This window comes from Entelurus aequoreus, linkage group LG04, assembly GCF_033978785.1.
Source record: "Entelurus aequoreus isolate RoL-2023_Sb linkage group LG04, RoL_Eaeq_v1.1, whole genome shotgun sequence".
Classification (NCBI taxonomy): domain Eukaryota; kingdom Metazoa; phylum Chordata; class Actinopteri; order Syngnathiformes; family Syngnathidae; genus Entelurus; species Entelurus aequoreus.
The window spans coordinates 68360189-68384516 of record NC_084734.1 but is presented as its reverse complement, the minus strand read 5'-3'; the positions used below and the strand labels follow the sequence as shown (position 1 = coordinate 68384516).

Here is a 24328-nt window from a genome sequence, read left to right as displayed (position 1 = left end):
GATCTCAAATGTTAAACCATGATTATTGTATTTTTGATAGTAGTAGTGGTACTGAATTTATTCCAAAACACATTTCAACTATGTACACTTGTGTGTAATACTCAGTTAAAGTTTATTTCCAGTACAGCCACTGTTCCCACTAATAACATAGTTCATTGCACCTACCTGTCTGTCAAATCCAAGCAGTATTTATACTGTTGGACTGATGGGGTCCCTCAAGACCAATGCTGTCCCCTCAGGGTCTCTGCTGATATGCAGGAAACTGGGCGTGAGTCGGCATGTGTGCTGGAAAGGTTGGCGGCATTAGAGTCTGATTGAGTTTTCAAAGAGCAACGCGAGGTGCGAACGTCTCGACAATGGTCTAACAGAATTAGTAGCTTGTGATGAATGGTGTGTAAAAGCAGCACTGACAGCCAGCTTATACGAATACACACCCGCCTGTGTGTGGATGCGTTTATAAGTCTGTGTGTCTCTATTTCACCAAATGGTTTCGACTTTTATTCGTACATGCAACAAGTGCTATTACGTGTGCTGCAAAAGGCGAGCAATCGTCGGTCTGTCCGTGTAGTCAAGGCTTGAAAATCTGCCATTAGAATCCAAAATGACCAGTCTGAGCACGAGGCTTAGATGCACTGCTTACATCAGACCTGGGCATTCTGCGGCCCGCGGGCCGCATCCGGCCCTTTGTGCGTCCCTGTCCGGCCCGCGTGAGGCCAATTATAAATTACAAAATACATTTTTAAAAGTATCTATGTCGAGTGTGCAATACAACGGTGCTGCTTTTGTTTTGAAAATCGTTATTTGTATTACTTCCGTGTGGACGTATGCGTGTGCGTGATTGTGAGTGATACAAAATAAAGTTGAAAAAACATCTATGTCGTGCGCGCAATACAACTGTGCTGCTTTTATTTTGAAAAGGATTATTTATGGGCGTGTGTCCGTGTGTAACCTGCGAGTGAAGGTGCACATGCAGCGACGAGTGATGCACGGTTTACACCCGAGATGCTAAAAAGAGAAAAGTTGATGAAGAATGGCCTGTTTCCAACAAGACATGGACTGCCATGCAACGTTCCCTCTAAGGCAGCGTTTCTCAAAGTGTGGGGCGCGCCCCACTGGTGGGGAATAGAGACATGACAGGTGGGGCGCAAGGAACGGGAGGAAATTTCACTTTGATTTTTTTTATTTTTTTATTATTATATTCTTTTTTTACTATGCTTTCATTTTCTATACACACTGGAAATCACTTTGTGATTCTGTCTGTGAAATTCGCTATATAGATAAATGTAAATTACTTATTTTTCCTGTATGCTTTACATTTCTAGGTAGGAGCGAAAGTTTGACAGACAGCAACAGTAACTAATGGGGCGGGGCTAAGCGGAAGCTTTGTGAATGGCGAGTCACTGTGCGAGGATTTGCTGTTTTGCAAATACATAAAAAATAGAGCCACTGCTGATGAGCTGTTCAAGATAATGGACAGTTTCCTCAAAGAACACGACCTTAAATGGGAAAACTGTGTGGGCTTTTGCTCTGATGGCGCGCATGGCAAAGTCAAGAAACGGGCTGCGGGCTCTAATAAAGAGGGTTGCGCCAAATGCGCATTGGACACAATGTGTCATTCACCGGGAAACACTCGCATCAAGGCAGCTCAGCCCCGAATTCAATGAGGTTTTAACAGTGGCAGTGTCAAGCCTGCAACCCCGATTTGAAAAGCTGTGCAGTGCAAAACAGGCTCATTGCAGCCACTAATGCTGAAGTACTGTAAAACTCATGTTCACTTGCCCTGTCCTTTTTTTGGCAAAGATTGCAAAGTGGCACTTTTATTTTCATTCATTATTGAACTTGATGCAAGTTATTTGATTTATTATTGAACTTGATGCAAGTTATAACACTTTTATTTGATTTATTATTGAACTTGATGCAAGTTATAACACTTGTTTTGATGTATTATTGAACTTGATGCAAGTTATAACACTTTTGTTTTATTTATTATTGAACTTGATGCAAGTTATAATACTTTTATTTGATTTATTATTGAACTTGATGCAAGTTATAACACTTTTTTTGATTTATTATTGAACTTGATGCAAGTTATAACACTTTTGTTTTATTTATTATTGAACTTGATGCAAGTTATAACACTTTTGTTTTATTTATTATTGAACTTGATGCAAGTTATTTGATTTATTATTGAACTTGATGCAAGTTATAACACTTTTATTTGATTTATTATTGAACTTGATGCAAGTTATAACACTTTTTTTATTTATTATTAAACTTGATGCAAGTTATAACACTTTTTTTTATTTATTATTGAACGTGATGCAAGTTATAACACTTTTGTTTTATTTATTATTGAATTGATGCAAGTTATTTTATTTGATATTGAACTTGATGCAAGTTATACCACAGCTGCACAGTTATTTTATTTATTATTGAACTTGATTTTATTGTATGTTATTGAGTTTGAATGTATAAAACTTGATGTTACTTGATGTTCGATAAATTTGAAAATGTTAAGCTTGGCATTAGCGTTCTGTTGGGGCGATGGGGGCAGGTGGGGCTTGAAAACTCCCCCTTGTCCAAAGTGGGGATGACAAAAAAAGTTTGAGAACCACTGCTCTAAGGTGCGTACCTGCGCAATTGCGCACTGCTCAAGCGTCTGCTGCGCGCAGCAAATATATGCCGCGCACCAAATCAAATCCCATCTGAATTCTAAACAAAATAAACATATTTATTTTATGTAATTTTGCAATGCAACTCTGAGTGACAGTGACAACAAGCGGCCCTAACGGTGTTCGTCAACACCGTTCAATTGAACACCGTTCAATTATTGTAACGTCTATCGAGATGCTTCGAGGACAGGAATTATATCGATCACTTTATTGAGCAAAACTGTTTATATTCAGACATAACCACACCAAAAACATGAGTAAAACAATTCTATCTCGAAAAACTAGTCATTTTCTGCCGTACAAACCAGGCCAAAACCAACTTGTCATCTGTCACCAACACGCATAGCACTAAACCACTGGTGCGTTTATGGCCACACAAAAAGTCGGACAACTCAAACACCACACATGGTTACACTATGACTCCTAAGTCATACGTGTGCTTATTTTACTGTAATTTATAATTAATGTTAATTTATTTATATTAGTCATGGAATGCTGTTACACACACTATGTTGAAGTATTACTATTATTATTAATTATTATTATTATTATTATTATTATTATTATTATTATTATTTATCTTACGGTATATATCAAAAATAATATTCAGCAAAATTGAATTGAAATATTGTTGATGTGGCCCTCCAGCAGTGCTCAGGTTGCTCATGCGGCCCCCGGTAAAAATTAATTGCCCAACCCTGGCTTACATGCTACACAAAGGGGATGAAACTATCTTACATGCACACAGACCTTGGAACTAGTCTCTGTCCATCTGTGCAACAAATTAGCCACACTTTACCCTGAGTAGCCCTGTCCAAGAGTACTGATCTAAATGATGTATCAATGAGCCTCAGGCAAGGTTGTAGTTGCAAAGTACATGTGGAGCTGTTAGAACATTTCAGAAGGAACTACTTGTTCATGATATAGTGTTACTCAAAATTACGCTCATATTATCTTTATCCTTTGAATTTGTATGTGGTGAATTTTTTTCATTGGAAATTACCTATTTGTCAAAAGATGAATTTGTCCATCCATTTTCTGTCCAGCTTGTCCTCATTAGGGCCAATAATGAGCTAACCTTGTTTAAGAAACAAAATTTGATTTTTTTTTAATTTTTTGGTGGGGGGCATCTGCGACTTTTGTATTCGTACTACACATCATTACCGCTATTTTGTGATCTTGTCAACATTTGCATTTCAAAATATGCAAATTTCCTGGGAAAATAAGAAAAAATAGTATAGAGTTAGCAGTCGTGGGCAGTAACAAAAGTTACATGTAAGTTAAAGTTAAGTTAAAGTAGCTCAGCTACGTAGCTTAACTAATTTTTCCAGTACTTTTTTAACGAGTAGCTTTTCCTGTAGTATAGCTACATTTAGACCCATGTAGCTGAGTAGCTTACATCAAAGCTACAAGCTTTAAAGAAAGAGAATGGACTGTAAATCCAGGCCCAAAAAAATACGGAGAAAATACAATGACCTGATTGAATGAGAACATCCATACACACAGAGAAAATCCATGATGATTGGTTGGTGTTTGTACGATGAGTCACAATTGGCTAAGGTTAGGGCAATGCATCACGGACTGGCCAATCAGAGGCAAGATAAGGCAGGTCATCAAAATTAGTAAACAAAATCATAACAGTTACACACTTATTGTCACATGACAATGAGGGAGGTCGGAGAGAGAGGGACGCTTCAAGCTGACGACTCAAAATAAATAAATAAAATAACATACTTGAGAATGGCAGACAAATTCCCCTTCCGCAGATTACATTTCTCCTTTAGTAATGAAGATGATGTGCAGGAAACCCACAATAATGCGTGTCTTTAGTCATATTTAGACAAATGTATTTGTTTAGACAAAACAATGCCCAAAACCTTAGTTTTTAGTTGTTTAATCTGTAAACCAAAATCATAACTGCTCTATTCATGTAAGATGTCCAACACAAATTTAGGAACACACATTAAGGTGAGTTGAGTTCATGAAAAGTTTTACTGCACATAACCGTTACCAACTACACAAGTCCTTTTTCTTTTGTCAAGATATAGATATATGCTGATTTTTTTTGTACTGTAGGCAGGGAAAATTAATAACCTTTTAGGGGTGGGCCAAAGAAAAGGAAAACTAAAATAAATACATACAGTGGGATGCGGCGACCCCTAGAGGTAGTTATTAAATGACAGATAGTTAAGAGTAGTGGACCCTTATTGGGTCCATTTGTACACTCTCAGTTACATTAACATTAACTTCGACTGCATCTTTTCCCCTCCCACTTTGTTGTAGATTTTGGTGCTTCCATAGCGAGTCTACTGAGAGATATAAGTTAAAACAATGTGCTATTTCATATTAGAATTGGCAACAGCGTGTTCATGTACAACCCAGTCTTCCCCACAACAAGAGGATAGGGGGAAAGAAGGAGCTTATTGACTACAGCACGGACTACAATGGTGGAAAAACACTATAATCTGCTGATGGTTTTTCCAATTTGTGACGTCCCCAAATGTGCACATTGCAAACAGCTCGTTTAGCGGAAGTAGAAGTGAAGGCAAGCTTATTTTATAAATATCTTTGCAATGCCTCCACGGCTTGATTTCCAATTGTTGGGACTTATGCAGATCCCAAATACACAACAGCAGGTACCAATAGATAAGAAAAGTTGGTTTTGCATAAGAGGGCCCTCTTAAATCCAAAATAGTAATACAAAAACATGTTAAGACATGCCCATGCTGGGATTTGAACCCGGGTCCTATGTATTTTGAGGCAGGTTAACTCGGCCGCTTGTTACAAGCCTCACCCCCACGTCACCATTTTTTTTCCGATGTTTACTAAGTGGTGCCAGGGCCAAGTCTGGCAGACCTGAAACTGCATCACGGGCAGTAGGGTAGTGAAGATAGAAAGCAAAAAATGTGACCTCGATGATACCAGGAAAGGGCAAATAATTTGATTTCTGGGGAAAATAGAAAGGATATCAGGAAAGGGCAAATAATTTGATTTCTGGGGAAAATAGAAAGGTTGACAAACAAGGTGGTGGGAGTTTTTTGTGTATTTATTATGACTGGAATTTGTGAATTCCGGTTCATCAGAAAAATGTTAGACACGGTTAGGATGAGGGCTCAAGTTCCTTTACACCTAATTGTGTTAAATGATGTCTTAGTGAATCATTACTATTATAACACTTTTTCTTTAAAATAGGAAGAATATAAATGTTCAAAATGTCTTGGTAAGATGACACATCCTCTACGTTGCCATGCACTAAATTAGTCTGATTTCTCAAATAGTTAGGTTTTTTTGTATTTTCACACCTATGTGTGAAGTCCCAGTCAGATGCACACTCTAAATCAAGTATTGGTCATACGCCATGTACCTCCCGTACACTGGGGGTGGGGGGGTTCTTATTTCCTTTCAGCGCAAATATGTGAATTGCTTTTTCGGTTGACCTATGATTTCACACTAGGCATCTGCGGCTCCTTACAAATCAACACTTTAGCTCCGCTGTAGCTGATGTCCGCTGTAATATTGACACAAATTAGAAATATTACGTCTCCAATGGCTATGTTGATGTTAAATAGCAGACAACATCAAGCAATGATCTTAGATTGCGCTACGAACATGACACTGCTACCAAGAAGTTCTCGGACCAGATGCAGGTCCAAAGCAAAGAAAGACAGACAAAAGAGTTTTTTAAAGGAATTTTCCGACAGAGAATCTTGGAAACAAAACTTTTGAATGCCTCGTAGTTCATTCATAAGGTTTTGTGGATTGATTAACACTAGAAGTCCCAGCATTTTTCTGTCTACCTAGAAGACCCAGAGAGGGGTCATTTGGCCCGACGCTTTTCCCGAATACACTAATCACTCATTTTGTTATGGTAATGAGGCTGTTAGGGGCAGTTTGTCTAGGTAGACAGAAAAATTATACATGTGGGAAATGCCGAAAGGAGCAATGGCAGTGCCAGGATTGTGAGTGACTGCTCAAATGTATGTCAGTCACGTTTACATGGACATGGTTTTTCATTCTTTGTAAATATGCTTTTTTCTTTGTAATTTTTTTTTTTTTAACTATTTTTGGCACACAAAAATAACAATTGCTTCTGCAACAACCCTCCACACCAAAACTGGGAAAACAGTTGCTTTTTCATTCTTTGTAAATATGTTTTGTTTTGTATTTTTTTTAACAATAAATGTCAGAGTGTTGATCCCTTCATTCTGTTGATCCTTGCAAAAACACACACAACCTACCTCAGAACTAAAGCTTGAGCTGTAAGGTCCCCTCCCCCACACAGGCTCAAGTGGCCCCCTGCCGTGTGCCACTAACAGCCACATTTTCATAACAAAAGGAGTGTCCACAGGGGGGACTAGGGGTCAAATGACCCTCTTGTGTGTTTTCTAGGTAAAAATGTCAATTGACCCTTCTCTGGGACTTCGCGTGTTAATGGAGTTTTAAATCCAAAGTAAAAGACTGTTCAGATGAAGGTTGCTATTCTGGACTATCTTGCCAGTTGTGTGGACTACAGAGTTATTGTTAATCAGTTTGGAGTGCACAAATGCAGCGTGAAGAGGTTTGTATGCACTTTATTATTTGCATTTATTATACCTGCCTCATTCTTTTTTACTTTCATTTGTATTTAGTTCAAGAGTCCGTATTCTACATTTCCTTAGCTACCTTCTTAAATAAATGTATTGTTGTTTTTTTCTTCCATCGATGCACTTCTAAATGTTCTGTTCTTTTCCTTTGTAAAGCAAATAAACAGTCTCCTCTTCATTACAAATGTTGCTTATGTTTTTATCGAATGGTATCTGCTTCCGGATTATATCCCCCGTGTTGACTGGAGCATGCACTATACGAAAGGTTCCCTCCAGTGGTTTTCAATCGCATAATCCAGGTGTGTTAGTCCAACTTTTCAAACACCGAACATGATTGTATTGAGTTTCCATGGGTTGAAGGATGCTTATTTAGAGCCAAACTATTTGAGAAATTGGACTAATTTAGTGCAAGGACACATACTGATTGGTGGAACTAAGAGATCTTAGCCAACCCAAGAAATAAAACCTAGCAATAACTCTCCTTCACAAATCCATACCATTGGGATGGGAGAAGGTAGGAAGGTAATATTCCACCTGGTATCCAACAAAGAACATGTTTAGGCTTCGACTTAACACCATTCCATCAAACCCCTTGACCTTGTACTTGGCCCTGTACAGCTGCTCGACCATGGAAACCATTCTTTTTGTTCTGAAATTAAATCTGGAGAAAGTTAGGGGACTCTTAATTTATTGAGTCAGCAGAATGGTGGTGACTTTTACGCTCTACATGCCTCAGCACTCATTGATCCCACTCAGTAAATGTAAATGTATTTTGCACGCTTTGCAAAAATACCACTTACTGTACTGTTGACCATGGCACATCTGGCGGGGATACAATTTCTAAACCTATGTTTGGATGTTGACTTATGTTAAAGTGTGGGACAATAGGAAGGACATGGTACACAACTTTCCAATGGAGGGATGAAAAGGTTTGAAGTGGACTTATAAAAATGTAAAAAATTATGACATGTGTCACTTGCTTGTTGTTTCTAGCAGGCAGTGTGTAAAATAACGTTAAAATAGACTTAAATCCCAATCTGTATATTAATGGCACTAGACTTTTAAATAAATTAAATGGGTTATACTTGTATAGCGCTTTTCTACCTTTAAGGTACTCAAACCGCTTTGACAGTATTTCCACATTCACCCATTCACACACACATTCACACACTGATGGCGGGAGCTGCCATGCAAGGCGCTAACCAGCAGCCATCAGGAGCAAGGGTGAAGTGTCTTGCCCAAGGACACAACGGCCGTGACTAGGATGGTAGAAGGTGGGGATTGAACCCCAGTAACCAGCAACCGTCCGATTGCTGGCACGGCCACTCTACCAACTTCGCCACGCCATCCGTTTTAAACTTAATACTACGATTATGGCTTCAATAATCCCTCAAATCTATCGCCAGGTGTAAGACAAGACAGGAGACAGTGTGGGACTAGAAAATGAGAATTCTCCAGCCAGTTATGACTGATAATGTTTTCTTCCGCGTCATGCCAAAACTCTTTGTAATGAAGTTTAATGGTTTTGCTTCCAGTAGCTAATCGAGAATTGGAGAGAGAAGTCAATATTCATCTCCCCCCAAACATTTCTTGATGATATATTTTGTTCATCATGTTAATTAAGTTGTCCTTTACCACTCTTTTTTTTGTAATTCCATATGGTTCATTTTTTGCCCCACTTTCATTCATTATATTTTTTCTGTTTCTTTTCTCCTTCCTTCATTTTTCCTCCCTCAATTCCTCCCCTCCAGCTTATCTAGATGAGGAGGAGGATGCGGATCCATTTGGAGACTATGTGATCAGTAAGTCATGAAACTTTATAGCCTCTCGCTGAATACTCAACATATCAGTATCTGTTTTTTTTTCTGTAGTTGTGTTTCCTGTGATTTTGTGCCCTTAACTGTCATCGACTCCTTCTGTCAGTCTATATAGTTGATGCCGGGATAATAGAGGCTGTTGCACACACTGCAATAGCTTTTATCTGGGCCGCAGATAAGTGAATATACCATTATCCCTCAGTCTGTTCAAAAAGGCTTCTTGGAAATTGTAATTGTTCTTATTGTTGTAACTGCTGTAACATTCACACCTCCACGCCACACTCGAAACTGTGCAATTATAGTTGGTTCAAATGTATCATTGAGGGAAGCTCTGTTGACTGCGATAAGGATGGTACAATTAATTCTGCTTTTACATACTCCAATAAGCAGGCATGTCTTCTTTGTACAAGTTTCTATTTATGAACTCCTTGCATTATGATTAATGCACATTACACACATTCTTCAGTCATCAAAGGACATGACTCCCCCCTATGATTGGTTTTGAAATGTCTGACCATTTTCAAATTAAGGGTAATGTTGTGTTGGTCGGTTGACTATTGCCAAATTGGTATTAAGGTTGGTAAGGGAAAGTCGAAAACTACACAAACGTTTTACAGTATAATGACCTATACATGGGAATTTAATTTGACCCTCTTTAAAATTTTAAATGCAACTTGCTGTTTAACTAACAAGGATCTGAAGAGTAGAACTCTCAACGTGTGTGATCCATGAATGATACAGTATGGTTTGTTTGTTTCAAACATGCATGATACATTACATTAAAGGCCTACTGAAATTAATTATTTTTATTTAAACGGGGATAGCAGATCCATTCTATGTGTCATACTTGATCATTTCGCGATATTGTCATATTTTTGCTGAAAGGATTTAGTAGAGAACAACGACGATAAAGTTCGCAACTTTTGGTCGCTAATAAAAAAAAGCCTTGCCTATACCTGAAGTAGCGTGACGTCACAGGAGGAAGGACTCCTCACATTTTCCCATTGTTTACAATGCAGCGAGAGAAATTCGGACCGAGAAAGCGACGATTACCCCATTAATTTGAGCGAGGATGAAAGATTTGTGGATGAATAAAGTGAGAGTGAAGGACTAGCGTGCAGTGCAGGACGTATCTTTTTTCGCTCTGACCGTAACTTAGGTACAAGGGTTCATTGGATTCCACATTTTCTCCTTTTTCTATTGTGGATCACGGATTTGTATTTTAAACCACCTCGGATACTATATCCTCTTGAAAATGAGAGTCGAGAACGCGAAATGGACATTCACAGTGACTTTTATCTCGACGACAATACATCGGCAAAGCTCTTTAGCTACTGAGCTAACGTGATAGCATCGGGCTCAAATGCAGATAGAAACAAAATAAATAAACCCCTGACTGGAAGGATAGACAGAAGATCAACAATACTATTAAACCATGGACATGTAAATACACGGTTAATAATTTCCAGCTTGGCGAAGATTAACAATGCTGTTGCTAACGATGCCATTGAAGCTAACTTAGCTACGGGACGCGGCGGGCGTTGTAGCTTTCGACGACACCCCGGCCGCCATCAGAGTCGGCAAGAAACATATATTTCCCCAAAGTTACGTACGTGACATGCACATAGCGACATGCACGTACGGGCAAGCGATCAAATGTTTGGAAACCAAAGCTGTACTCACGGTAGCGCGTCTGCTATCCATCTCAAAGTCCTCCTAGTTGTGTTGCTGTAGCCCGCCGCTAATACACCGATCGCACCTACAGCTTTCTTCTTTGCAGTCTCCATTGTTCATTAAACAAATTGCAAAAGATTCACCGACACAGATGTCCAGAATACTGTGGAATTTTGGGATGAAAACAGAGCTTTTTGTATTGGATTCAATGGGTCCGAATACTTCCGTATCAACCATTGACGTCACGCGCATACGTCATCATACATAGACGTTTTCAACCGGAAGTGTGGCGGGAAATTTAAAATTGCACTTTATAAGTTAACCCGGCCGTATTGGCATGTGTTGCAATGTTAAGATTTCATCATTGATATATAAACTATCAGACTGCGTGGTCGGTAGTAGTGGCTTTCAGTAGGCCTTTAAGGAACTTTGTGTGGTTACATTTTGTACAATCCAAAGTGTCCGAAAAGTAGTAGGAAGAACCAGATCTTATTTAAATGATAAATGATAAACGGGTTATACTTGTATAGCGCTTTTCTACCTTCAAGGTACTCAAAGCGCTTTGACAGTATTTCCACATTCACCCATTCACACACACATTCACACACTGATGGCGGGAGCTGCCATGCAAGGCGCTAACCAGCAGCCATCAGAGGCAAAGGGTGAAGCGTCTTGCCCAAGGACACAACGGACGTGACTAGGAAGGTAGAAGGTGGGGATTGAACCCCAGTAACCAGCAACACTCCGATTGCTGGCACAGCCACTCTACCAACTTCGCCACGCCGTCCTACTCCTTATCAATATACCAGTACAGGCCAAAAGTTTGGACACACCTTCTCCCATTCAATACATTTTCTTTATTTTCATAACTATTTACATTGTAGATTGTCACTGAAGGCATCAAAACTATGAATGAACACATGTGGAGTTGTGTACTTAACAAAAAAAAAAGGTGAAATAACTGAAAACATGTCTTGTATTGTAGTTTCTTCAAAATAGCCTCCCTTTGCTCTGATTACTGTGTTGCATACTCTTGGCGTTCTCTCGATGAGCTTCAAAAGGTAGTCACCTGAAATGGTTTTCACTTCACAGGTGTGCTTGAAGCTCATCGAGAGAATGCCTAGAGTGTGCAAAGCAGTAATCAGAGCAAAGGGTGGCTATTTTGAAGAAACTAGAATAAAAAACATGTTTTCAGTTATTTCACCTTTTTTTGTTTGAGTACATAACTCCACATGTGTTCATTCATAGTTGTGATGCCTTCAGTGACAATAAACAATGTAAATAGTCATGAAAATAACGAAAACACATTGAATAAGAAGGTGTGTCCAAACGTTTGGCCTGTACTGTGTATTACAAATAATTCATTTAAACCATAACTTTTGTATGTCAACGCTAATAATTTGCAACAGATGCAGTTCTGTTCCTTTTTTTTAGATATGTTTCTAAGTTTTAGATAATATTTAATTAATTATTAAATAATCTGGTGGAATACATTGTCTTGTCCTGCCTCTGCATTTGATGTTTATGTGAGGAACATATGTCATAGCTCTGTTCTCCGCGGAGACTGGTAATGAGTGCAACATATTTTGTTGCTGCATATGTCCTTCCATAGTTTTCGATGCATAAAAGTGGTACACTAATCTCAGATATCGAGCCTCAGTCTGTTTAGTTTGTTGAGTTGCTGTGAATGTCGTTATACAAATTTTAGTCAGAGATGAACCAGACTGCTTATGGTGGAAAGATGTTGTACAAAGTTTGCTATTTGCTTTGTAAGTCAACAACACAACTCATGAAAGGCAACGTGTGAAGACTGCTGACAAAGTCATTCTATTGTTTGGACATTTGGAAGAAGGTCCCATGTCTCACAAAACAACAAATCTTGTGGGTAAGTAAATAAACAAGCAACAGAGAACACATCAAAGGGAAAGAGAAGGAAGTTGTTTTTTATATAATTCTGATTAGGAACAGTTCAAGCAGCTGTCACTTTATCGTTTCTGGAAACAAATAAAAGAAATAGAATGAGAATCAGTGTCATGACTGTCATCATTAACAAAAGATAATCAACTATGCCTATAAAACCTCTGCTGGGTCTTCCTTTATATATTTTAAAAATAGAACTAATTTAACACATACTTAGCCAAAAACAGAGACTGGGCTGCTTGTTCCAAGCTTCCTACCCCTGCAGAGTGATTATGACCAACTAAAGGGTGTTTGTTTTCTAAGAAATGAGAGGATCAATCCAAAGTTGATAGTGGGCTGAGCTGCTTTACAGGACGCATAAGGGAGAGTGAGGATGAGGTCTTGTAGCGTCCGAGAAAATAGGGATGAAGAGAGAGGATAGAGTTAAAATCAGATGATGGAAAGAGGATCAAGCGGAGTGGGCAAGATTTAGTAGGCTTCAGCAAGAGGAAGGGGGTGTAAAAGATAAAGAAAGGGGAGTGGGTGGGCGGCATTCAGGAGGAGGAATGATTGAGAATCAGATTGCGATTTAACAGTACAGTAAAAAAAGATGGCTGAGTATTAACATTCTGTGACTTTATGTGAGCGCCTGGATAATCTCTGGAGTCCTGCAGAGCTCTATGGGGAGTCCAGCACTGTCTTGAGGCTAAAGCCCTATACTGCCAGGCCTGTCACCGTGTGCACTGTACAAGTGTGGGCTTTTTATTTTTAATTTTTTTCCAGGCATGACAGGTGGAATGTGACGCTGATTCCAGCTCCCCTGCCGTGCATAGCTTTGCCCGACGGGTGGCGGTGATTTGACCTCTTTTATTTTACTTTTAGCGTAATGACCGTTGATTTCACACCGGTTTTCCCCCTGGTCTCTACTTTACCTCGATGTTGTAAAAGGTTAGAATTACAGCAATCTATCATAATGGTTGAACACATTTTGCTTCAGACAGCACAGGGGTGAAGTCAATAAGTAGCTTACATGCAGAGTTTTAATCCATATCGATCTGGGCCCCATACTGACTCGTCAAATGGAGCCGAGCGCTGTGGGGTGTCCCACAGTGTGGTGTAGTGAGGCGAGGCTGGCATCGCCTTGATTGTTTGAAATATGCCGGAAATGTGACATACACTATATAGACAAATGTCTCAGATATACCTCTTTACCAATGACTTCATGGATGAGTGGTTGGGCTAGACCGGGGGTCAGCAACCTGCGGCTCTTTAGTGCTGTCTGGAGCATTTTTAAAAAAGGATTGAAAATGGAAAAAGATGGGGGAAAATATTTGTTTTGTATTAGTATGTTTTTTGTTTGAGGACAACCATGACACAAACTTTCCCAATTCTTCGAAAGCCCGCTGTGTAATATGTTTGTTTGTATGCTTCACTGATGAGAGTATTTGGTGAACATCGTTTTGTCCTGCTAATTTTGGCGGTTCTTGAACTCACCATAGTGTGGACTGGGACGCAACAGTTTGTTAACATGTAAAATCTTCCACTCCTTCTTTGTCTCATTTTGTCCACCAAAAGTTTCATGCTGTGCGTGAATGCACAAAGGTGTGCTTTTGTTGATGTTATGCTCATGTTGGAGTGCTAATCAGGCATATTTGATCAGTGCATGATTAAAGATTAAAGTACCAATGATTGTCACACACACACTAGATGTGGTGAAATTTTTCCTCTGCATTTGTCCCATCCCCTTGGGGAGCAGTGGGCAGCAGCGGCGCCGCGCCCGGGAATCATTTTGGTGATTTAACCCCCAACTCCAACCCTTTGTTGCTGAGTGCCAAGCAGGGAGGTTATGGGTCCCATTTTTATAGACTGCAAGCTAATCAATGCTAACATGCTATTTAGGCTAGCTGTATGTACATATTGCATCATTATGCCTCATTTGTTGGTATATTTGAGCTCATTTGATATCCTTTACTTTTATTCTCTTTGTATATAATTTATATTTGCATTTCTCATGACACATTATCTTTATGTAACATTGGCTACATTTCAGATAGTTGTTTGTGTTTCATGTTGTTCCAGACAACAGCAAACATTACCTAGCTTGCCAAAGATTGTAATAAATGTATTAAAAGAAGACGGCCTGCCGTTTCCTTTAACTTGGAAACACACATCTATACATTTGGCCATTAAAAGCCAGTCATTTCCAAGACTCACATGTATCTTACCTTCTGAGTAGCCTCTACTTTACTAATGGTTTCTAATGTTGTTAAAAATGTGTAGAATAAATATTAAATGTAAACATTTCTGTCAACGAAGATTTGCTTCAGCCTGCAACACATAGTCATTTTGATAGTAGGCTATTATAGCTAATATAGACACTTACATCATGTGTTGTCTTCATTATAAGACGTATATAAGGCTTTTAATTTTTTGCGGCTCCAGACAGATTTGTTTATTGTATTGTTGGTCCAATATGGCTCTTTCAACTGTAGGGGGGCGGACCAGGTGGGTTACATCGCGGGTATTTCCTCACTTCTCAATTATTAGAGATAGATTATACCGAGTGAGCCGTGACACTCAAACAGGAGAGGAAATCACCCAGTTGCTGGTGCCGAAACACCGCCGGGAAATGGTTTTCCAGGCGGCGCACTACAATCCCATGGCTGGCCACATGGGGTATAATAAAAGGTGCAAAGTCTTTTGGGTGCTTTTCAGCAGTTGTCTGTCTACCAAGTGAGCTCACGAATGGTTTCTCTCCAGTGTCGTCTGTCTCGCTCGCGCTCGTCTTCGCTCTCCACCATCAACCCAACCAACTATCCCCAACTCCTTCCCGGCTGCTGCCATTAACAGAGCGACAGGTGATCAGATAAACGCACCCAGGTGGGCCATCTACTCACCTGTTGCTGATCTCAAAGTCGGTCCTGGCACACCCCGCTTCGCTGCAGGTTCGCAGGCCACGCCCCCCCACATCAACGTTTTGAGTTGCCGACCCCCGGGCTAGACCTTTGCACGTGAACCCCACCTTATTTTTGATCCTACAACGAGAGCCTATCAGCAGGGTTGCCGACTATCCAACTCCCCTTAGCAACTTTGTTCTGCTGTTTTGGAGACATGAAAGCACAAATCACTCTGCAGAGAAGCCCTTTCTCACAGACGGTCAGTTTGACAGTAGCCTCGTGCAGCAGTCCCAGCTGCAGTCAGAGCAGAGAGGAGACCCACACCCCTCCACATTAAGACTGCGAATGAAAAGGCAAAGCTCACGCTGTTTCCGCCTCGATTTACAGAGTAAAATTCAAACGTTAATGTATCTTCACTGTTATGTAAAATAAATCACTCTAACGTCCAAATTAGCCAGCCGTAGATTTGGTTTGTTCGTGAATGTCACAACCCTCCAGTCTTTTGATCAAATTTTATACATTTAACAATGCAAAGCAACATTTATTTCAAGTTAAAGACAAACACGACTCAATAGAATAATGTTGTAATCATATTTAGCATTTTTTCAACACTCTTTATATATTTCCCATGACACAAGTCCTCTCTCCTACAGCGTCCATTGCAATCAATTATGCAAATGAGATGATGACGTCATATAGCGACTTTTAGGACAGCCGATAGCTACTTTCATGCCCGACGAATCGGTACCACTGCTTTTCAGTTCCTGCGTCACTGTGGCCCAATGCACAAAGCAAGGTCCATAAAAACATGCTTGGATGAGTTTGATGAGGCCAGGTCAGGACTCTCAAGTTCTTCCACACCAAACACATTAGAGATGAGCCAGATCACACAGTGACCTCTTACCTCACAAATTGTCCTCTGGATGTGGAACATAAGCGCACATTTGTCCATATGGTGGGCAGTATTTCAAACCATGTTATATTCGATCAAAGGCCAGCTTTGTTGACATTCAAAGTGCTCTCCTATGATTCTGAAGCCTGCGGCCGTGTTTAGTTCGAAGCGCTTAATTTACTTACTCAGTTATGGTTGGATAGTGTCATATTCCACACACTTTGCTGTTGGTCTGCTCTCTAAATGCTCCTCCTCAATGTACTATTTTGTGCTTGTATTGTGCCACCCTCTACCAAAACCTGTGTGTACATTTCAGCATTAATGGTGCCTTCACAGATATGTAAGTTACCCATGCCTTGGGCACTAATACACCCCCATACCATCACAGATGCTGGCTTTTGGACTTTGCGCCTATAACAGTCCGGATGGTTCTTTTCCTCTTTGTTCTGGAGGACACGTCGTACACAGTTTCCAAAAACAATTTGAAATGTGGACTCGTCAGACCACAGAACACTTTTACATTTTGCATCAGTCCATCTTAGATGAGCTCGGGCCCAGCGAAGCCGGTGGCGTTTCTGGGTGTTGTTGATAAATGGCTTTCGCTTTGCATAATAGAGTTTTAACTTGCACTTACAGATGTAGGGACAAAATGTGGTTACTAACAGTGGTTTTCTGAAGTGTTCCTGAGCCCATGTGGTGATATCCTTCACACACTGATGTCGCTTTTTGAAGCAGTACCGCCTGAGGGATCGAAGGGCACAGGCATTCAATGTTGGTTTTCAGCCTTGCGGTTTATGTGTAGTGATTTCTCCAGATTATCTGGACCTTTTGATGATATTATGGACCGTAGATGGTGAAATCCCTAAATGATTTGCAATAGCTGGTCAAGAAATTTTGTTCTTAAACAATTTGCTCACACATTTGTTCACAAAGTGGTGACCCTCACCCCCTCCTTGTTTGTGAATGACTGAGTATTTAATGGAAGCTGCTTTTATACCCAATCATGGCACCCACCTGTTCCCAATTAGCCTGTTCACTTGTGAGATGTTCCAAATAAGTGTTTGATGAGCATTCCTCAACGTTCTGTCTTTTTTGCCACTAGTAACAGCTTTTTTAAAACATGTTACAGGCATCACATTCCAAATGAGCTAATATTTGCAAAAAATAACGTTTTCCAGTTCGAACGTTAAGTATCTTGTCTTTGAAGTCTATTCAGTTGAATATAAGATGAAAATGATTTGCAAATCATTGTATTCATGATTTTATTTACGATTTACACAGCCTGCCAACTTCACTGGTTTGGGGTTTTGTACATGGGTGAATGGTTTTTTCAGGAACTATGTTTAGTTCCTGGTGTTGAGGTGTGACTTTGGGGATTTTAGCAGAAACCTTTGAGGGGCGGGCTGTGCTGTCAAACGCTGATTGGTTGAACACAGTTGGGGCGTTTCTAAAACTTTGTATTCTTAGTTTCAGCTGTCATTAGAGTATGTGAGGACAACTTATGTATGTCTTATTTCTTGTATGTTTGTATTACAACATACTTGACAACAGAGAGAAAGAAGAAGGGAAATAACTTTCGACTTACATTAACTTTTGTGGGGCATCTGTGAGCCGAAAAACGCTGATTAGTGGAACTACCTTGCATTGTTGATGTTGACAAAATAATAGAATGATAAATGACACAATATGTTACTGCATATGTCAGCAGCTAAATTAGGAGCCTTTGTTTGCTTATTTACTAATAAAAGACAAGTTGTCTTGTATGTTCACTATTTTATTTAAAGGCCTACTGAAATGCGATTTTCCTATTTAAACGGGGATAGCAGGTCCATTCTATGTGTCATACTTGATCATTTCGCGATATTGCCATATTTTTGCTGAAAGGATTTAGTAGAGAACATCGGCGATAAAGTTCGCAACTTTTGGTCGCTGATAAAAAAGCCTTGCCTGTACCGGAAGTAGCAGACGATATGCGCGTGACGTCACCGGTTGTGGAGCTCCTTACATCTGCACATTGTTTACAATCATGGCCACCAGCAGCGAGAGCGATTCGGACCGAGAAAGCGACGATTTCCCCATTAATTTGAGCGAGGATGAAAGATTCGTGGATGAGGAAAGTGAGAGTGAAGGACTAGAGGGCAGTGGAAGCGATTCAGATAGGGAAGATGCTGTGAGAGGCGGGTGGGACCTGATATTCAGCTGGGAATGTTTAAAACAGTAAATAAACACAAGACATATATATACTCTATTAGCCACAACACAACCACGCTTATATTTAATATGCCACAAATTAATCCCTCATAACAAACACTTCCCCCCTCCCGTCCATATAACCCGCCAATACAACTCAAACACCCGCACAACGCACTCAATCCCACAGCCCAAAGTACCGTTCACCTCCCCAAAGTTCATACAGCACATATATTTCCCCAAAGTCCCCAAAGTAACGTACGTGACATGCACATGCGGCACGCACGTACGGGCAAGCGATAAAATGTTTGGAAGCCGCAGCTGCGTACTCACGGTACCGCGTCTGCGTATCCAACTCAAAGTCCTCCTGGTAAGAGTCTCTGTTGTCCCAGTTCTCCACAGGCCAATGGTAAAGCTTGACTGTCATCTTTCGGGAATGTAAACAATGAAACACCGGCTGTGTTTGTGTTGCTGCAGCCGGCCGCTAATACACCGCTTCCCACCTACAGCTTTCTTCTTTGCTGTCTCCATTGTTCATTGAACAAATTACAAAAGATTCACCAACACAGATGTCCAGAATACTGTGGAATTTTGCGATGAAAACAGACAACTTAAAGCTGGCCACCATGCTGTCCTAAAATGTCCTCTACAATCTGTGACGTCACGCACAGGCGTCATCATACCGAAACGTTTTCAGCAGGATATTTCGGCGCGAAATTTAAAATTGAACTTTAGTAAGCTAACCGGGCCGTATTGGCATGTGTTGCAATGTTAAGATTTCATCATTTATATATAAACTATCAGACTGTGTGGTCGGTAGTAGTGGGTTTCAGTAGGCCTTTAAGGACAAACTTGCAATAATAAACATATGTTTAATGTACCCTAAGATTTTTTGTTAAAATAAAGCCAATAACGCAATTTTTTTGTGGTCCCCTTTAGTTAGAAAAGTACCGAAAATTATTTTGTATATATTGTTATCGGGACAACACTAATATACACATATATTATTTAACACATATGTTAACATACTTTGTTAATTTACCTAGCAAAACCATTTTTTCAAGCATGCATTAAAGCTTTGAGAAATTCTTGAACCAATTGGCTCAAGTGGTTTAATGCCCCACGAGGCTCCATCTGACCATCACTAGTCTCAGCACCAGCACAGGGACACCCTCCACAAACAAGTACGGTGCCTAAAAAATTAAATAGCTGGTTTGGCCACACAGCTAACACTGACCAGTCTATATACCAGGGATGTTAAATGTGATTTTGATATCATTATTTTTATCTCGATAGATTGAAAATGAACACCAATGAGTTGACTGATGAACATTATCACATAATTTATTCAGAAAATATAAAAAACGACAAATAAAGTTAGAATACTAAAAAACCCAACAACATTATGATTTGTACAATTTCAGAATGTGCTTGTTCTATTTTTAAACAAAGAAAACAATCTGAAGTTGTCTTTATTTTTAAGTTATCGTGCCGTGATTTTACCTGTCCGACCCACTTGGGAGTAGATGTTTCGCCATGTGGCCCCCGATCTAAAATGAGTTTGACACCCCTGCTTTATACCTTCAACGCAAGCAAGAGGATGTGTGGAGACCAGGAAGTGGGTTGTGACACAATGCCAGAGAGCGATATAGGACTAACCCTCCCAATTATATAGTGACCCCAAGTGGCAGCCTGAAGTCATGATAGGCCACCATCACCTGTTGATAATGAGATTCCACACACCTGGTGGTATTGAGCCACACACACACCCATCTCCAAGACAACGATGAATGACCTCATCATAAGTATTGTAGTTACTACACACCAGCTGTTTGATTTTAACTTACGTTTTAGTTGTAGTTTTAATTTACACATTTGAATGTGTTGAAATCACCATGTAAAATTGTTTGTGCTTATTGATAGCATGTCTACAGCATATCCAATATAAATTAGTATCGATCGAAAGCCTTTTCAAAAGTGGAGCCTTATTTTACTTTTGAGCGGATTCTTGCTCTGTTGACATTGCACATGATGACATTAGCTTGAGGCAGTGCAGCTGAGTCTGCTGTGAGTGCTTATTTATCTACCAAATGTTTGAGCCAGTGCCGATTCTGCAAACGTATGCGACTTGACGTCCCGTGCAGCAAAAGGTAAGCCGAGCAAGCAAGAGGTGAGTATGTTCTCAACAAAGTAGCCCTAATGCTTTTTCAGCTTCTTGATTGGCTAAGTTCCATGCCACGTCACAAGTCACGAAGCAATAACTCGGGCTGCGTCGGCTTTCCCTACAGACCTGAAGAGTTATGGTCATCAATATTGCTGATTGTCGGCCCCAACCCATTTTGGTGCCAATTATCGGAACAAATTCACTCTTACCCCATCTTAGACTACAAGACAATCTTATAAGACATTATTATAATAAATAAGATAATCGGGTGTTTGCTATATTTGGTTGTCAGAGGTAAATAGGGACAAAAACAGCCCAATTGTCTTTATGTGTACTCCGCTAAAGAGAATTAGACTTTTAAAGAACTTGGGCTTTCCCCAGTGTCATCTTTACTCTGGATCAAAGATGTCTAAAGCTAAACAGTGACCTGCAGCAATTGTATTAATGCAAATCCATGATCTCGCCATTGTTGCTTGGGCACAGCGTGGATGCCAGGCAAAGAAAAGGATTCTAATTTAAAACCAGCAGGAAAAAAAGCTGTAAAAAATGGCTTCACTGATGTCAATATTTCTCTTCAAACCATTTTGCCTCCACTCAATACGCACTTTAATAGCCTGGCTTTGTTTTGCAGGCAGTCAGATAAGAGGGAAGAGAAAACTAAATCCATATTGGAGTCTCTAACCCCTGATTGTGAAAATGGTTTTGTTTTTGCCACTTAATGCTCATAGCTGACTAATCATCGGATACAGTAAGTACCTGTCTTTCATCAATACAACCATTTTAACAAGGATCCATCTCATTAACTGGCAAATATGTTCCTTGGCAACACAAATCTCAGTTTTTCTGTTTTTTGGTCATCTTGACATCAGGCTGCTAAGGAATGTTTTGTTGCCTGTCCCGCCAGATACAATCGATAGCACAACCCAATCACCTTTAAATCTGATCAATGGGTCAGTCCATGTGTACTCAAGCCTTTTTTCATAGTGATCTTTTGCAAAGTCATGGCTATCTATTTTAGGGCAGACGGCATCAAGTCACCATAATCAATAACAATGCATGCAGTAAATAAGTCCCTGGTTGATCTTTGAGATAAGCCAATCAAGGGCGTTTATAATAGGTATTAGCATCAAAAGATGGCCTCTTCTCTAATACCCTTACTGTAAACCTCCCATACAGCAGCTAAAAGACAGAGGTCTTTTTTCACAAATTCTAATAATGCAACATACGTAAACAGACAATTGCTAACTTCGTATATAATGCGAAATGGTGCCTCGCCATCCAAAAAAAAAATAAACGTTTTACTTACAGCAGGATAAAGACAGGTCGTCAAATTATTTACTGTGACTGTTTAGTTACTTAACAATTACAGAGACATGTTATGTACTCGGCAAAGACTGCTCTTCAGGTAAGAATTGTGTTGCATTTCACCAGTTTACGTTTGTGTGCCTCAATTACGCTCCTTTGTCAAGGCACCAGCGTACAAAAACCTTTTCGTAGCTTAAAGTGCACCTCAAATAACATCTAATCTCGCAGACCGTAAAGGCTGTGATTTGTCAGCTTGTACAACAAATTTATCATGTGTATACAACTCACTCAGAGGGTCTACAGCCCACCTCCGCAAAGGCCTTTTCCTCTGTTTCCGGATCAACATTTGCAATAAAAGTGACTGGTGTAATGTTTCGGTCCAGCCGCCCTGCTTTATCTAATTACTATAATTTGCTTGCGATGAATAAGAAAACAAGACATATAGAGTTGTGGTTGCTTACAGAGTTATCATCAAGTTACACACTCGCTCTGATAAGGGGCTGTAAAAATAGGGGTGTCTCAAGTGTAGCCCAGTAGGCTATTTGTGGCCTGTGGCTACTTCTTTTCTTAAAAGTAAAAGTAAAGCTGGGGTACCTAAGTTATATTCTTTAACTAAATAAAAAAAAAACGTATTAGCATCATACAGTATATCGTAACAGTAATCATTTTTTAAATGAAAAATGTACGTATGCGTGCTGTCTGTGCCTTATATTAAGTATTTTAGTAAATAAAACCCCGAAAGACAAAATAATTTGGCGGTCAAACCCTCCACATCCAATCACAGGATTTAGAGAAAGGAGGGGTGAGCATAGCCCACGAAGGAGCCTCCTCATTGGCTGACACGGTGCACACTTGTTTGCAGTAAAGCATGGCTGCCAAACACTCACTTGGAAATATCGCAATACCCGCGCTTGCTGTTACTGCATAAAGTGCTAAAAAATAAAAATAAATAAAAACAAAAGAGAAAATCAGAAAGAAAAAAAAAAGACGTATGTCTAAATAAACAAAAAAGAGCCAAAACTCGAATAAATATTGGTCCAGCGTATTAAAGACGGAGGGCATTGCCGGCCAGTCTTGGATTAACTTTGGACACAGAAGTGGGTGTGTTGCTTTTAGACATGTTCCATTTTCCTATATTTTCTGTGTAGCGACGTGTGTAACCGTTAGTCTGCAGCAAAATACGAACAAAGGGATCCTTTAATCTTTTAAGGTGCACAGAGTGGGCGGCGGGATTTATAGTTTGAATTATGCCTGGTAACACAAGATTCAAGTACCACAACTTTATTTTTATCCAATTGAAAATATGTAGAAAATATCAATGAAGGAATTACGTACACAATGTCCTCAAGGTTGGCAGGTCTGCAATTATTTGGATTAGCATATATAATACTGAAACAGACATTAATTAACATTAATTAAACAGAAGATACCCGAATGCAGCTGGGATAGGCTCCAGCCACCTCGCCACCCCAAGACGGACATCCATCAATCCATCCAGTTTATACCGCTTGTCCCTCTAAAATTGACGGATGGATGGATGGATGGATAAACAGAACATGTATTCACAAGGGGGCTTTACATTCACTCCCCCTAAAAGCAATGATGTTAACGCAGTGTTAGATTTGGTCTTTATAGTGTTTTTTCAACACAATGAAACTGTTGTTTACAAGCTGATTTTGACCAAGCTCCATTGTCTCTGTCTGACCTAATCAATGTTTAATACCTGTTGCTACCCAGAGATTGCATCTCGCACAATTCAGCCACGGATACAAATGTACAGCCTATGATTTGACTGTAATCATACTGACTGCACTGAAAAGCATAGAATCTTCACCCATAAACTATTTTGTAAATTAAAAGTAAGACCCATTTTACCTATTTAATGGTGTATTTATTACAGCTCTGAATGTCATTAAATAAATCCAGAAGGAACATTAAAAAAAATATTGCATTATTTCAAAATTGCTCCACATCTTTCCGCCAAAAGCACATTACCCAGCCACACAAATAAGACAAAACACGAGCTTAGCTGCAGCATGTATAAAGTGTTCTGTGGATTTATTTTCAGTTTGAAACTTTCTGTATAGTGCTTGTATAGCTTATAGATTGAGTTTTCCCACAAGACACTTTTTTTTTCATGTTCAACCTTCTTTAAAGCATTTCAGGGATGGAAATTGTGAGTTTGCTGATGGGCACGAAGTGTGAAGATCACTTGAGTTCTTTGTTTCTATCTTT

General features: G+C 39.7%; 1 protein-coding gene across 11 annotated transcripts in view; it reads left to right on the top strand.

Moving 5' to 3' along the window:
- The window catches only part of tenm2a (teneurin transmembrane protein 2a), a 639454-nt gene that overhangs the window by 247164 nt on the left and 367962 nt on the right, over nucleotides 1-24328 (top strand). For 7 of the 11 annotated variants that reach the window (XM_062045574.1, XM_062045572.1, XM_062045573.1 and 4 more), the window contains one exon: nucleotides 9007-9057. The exons of the other annotated variants lie outside the window; for them this stretch is intronic. In XM_062045574.1, the coding sequence (XP_061901558.1) occupies nucleotides 9007-9057 (51 nt within the window). The remainder of the gene's footprint in view (nucleotides 1-9006; nucleotides 9058-24328) is intronic. 11 annotated transcript variants of the gene reach the window in all.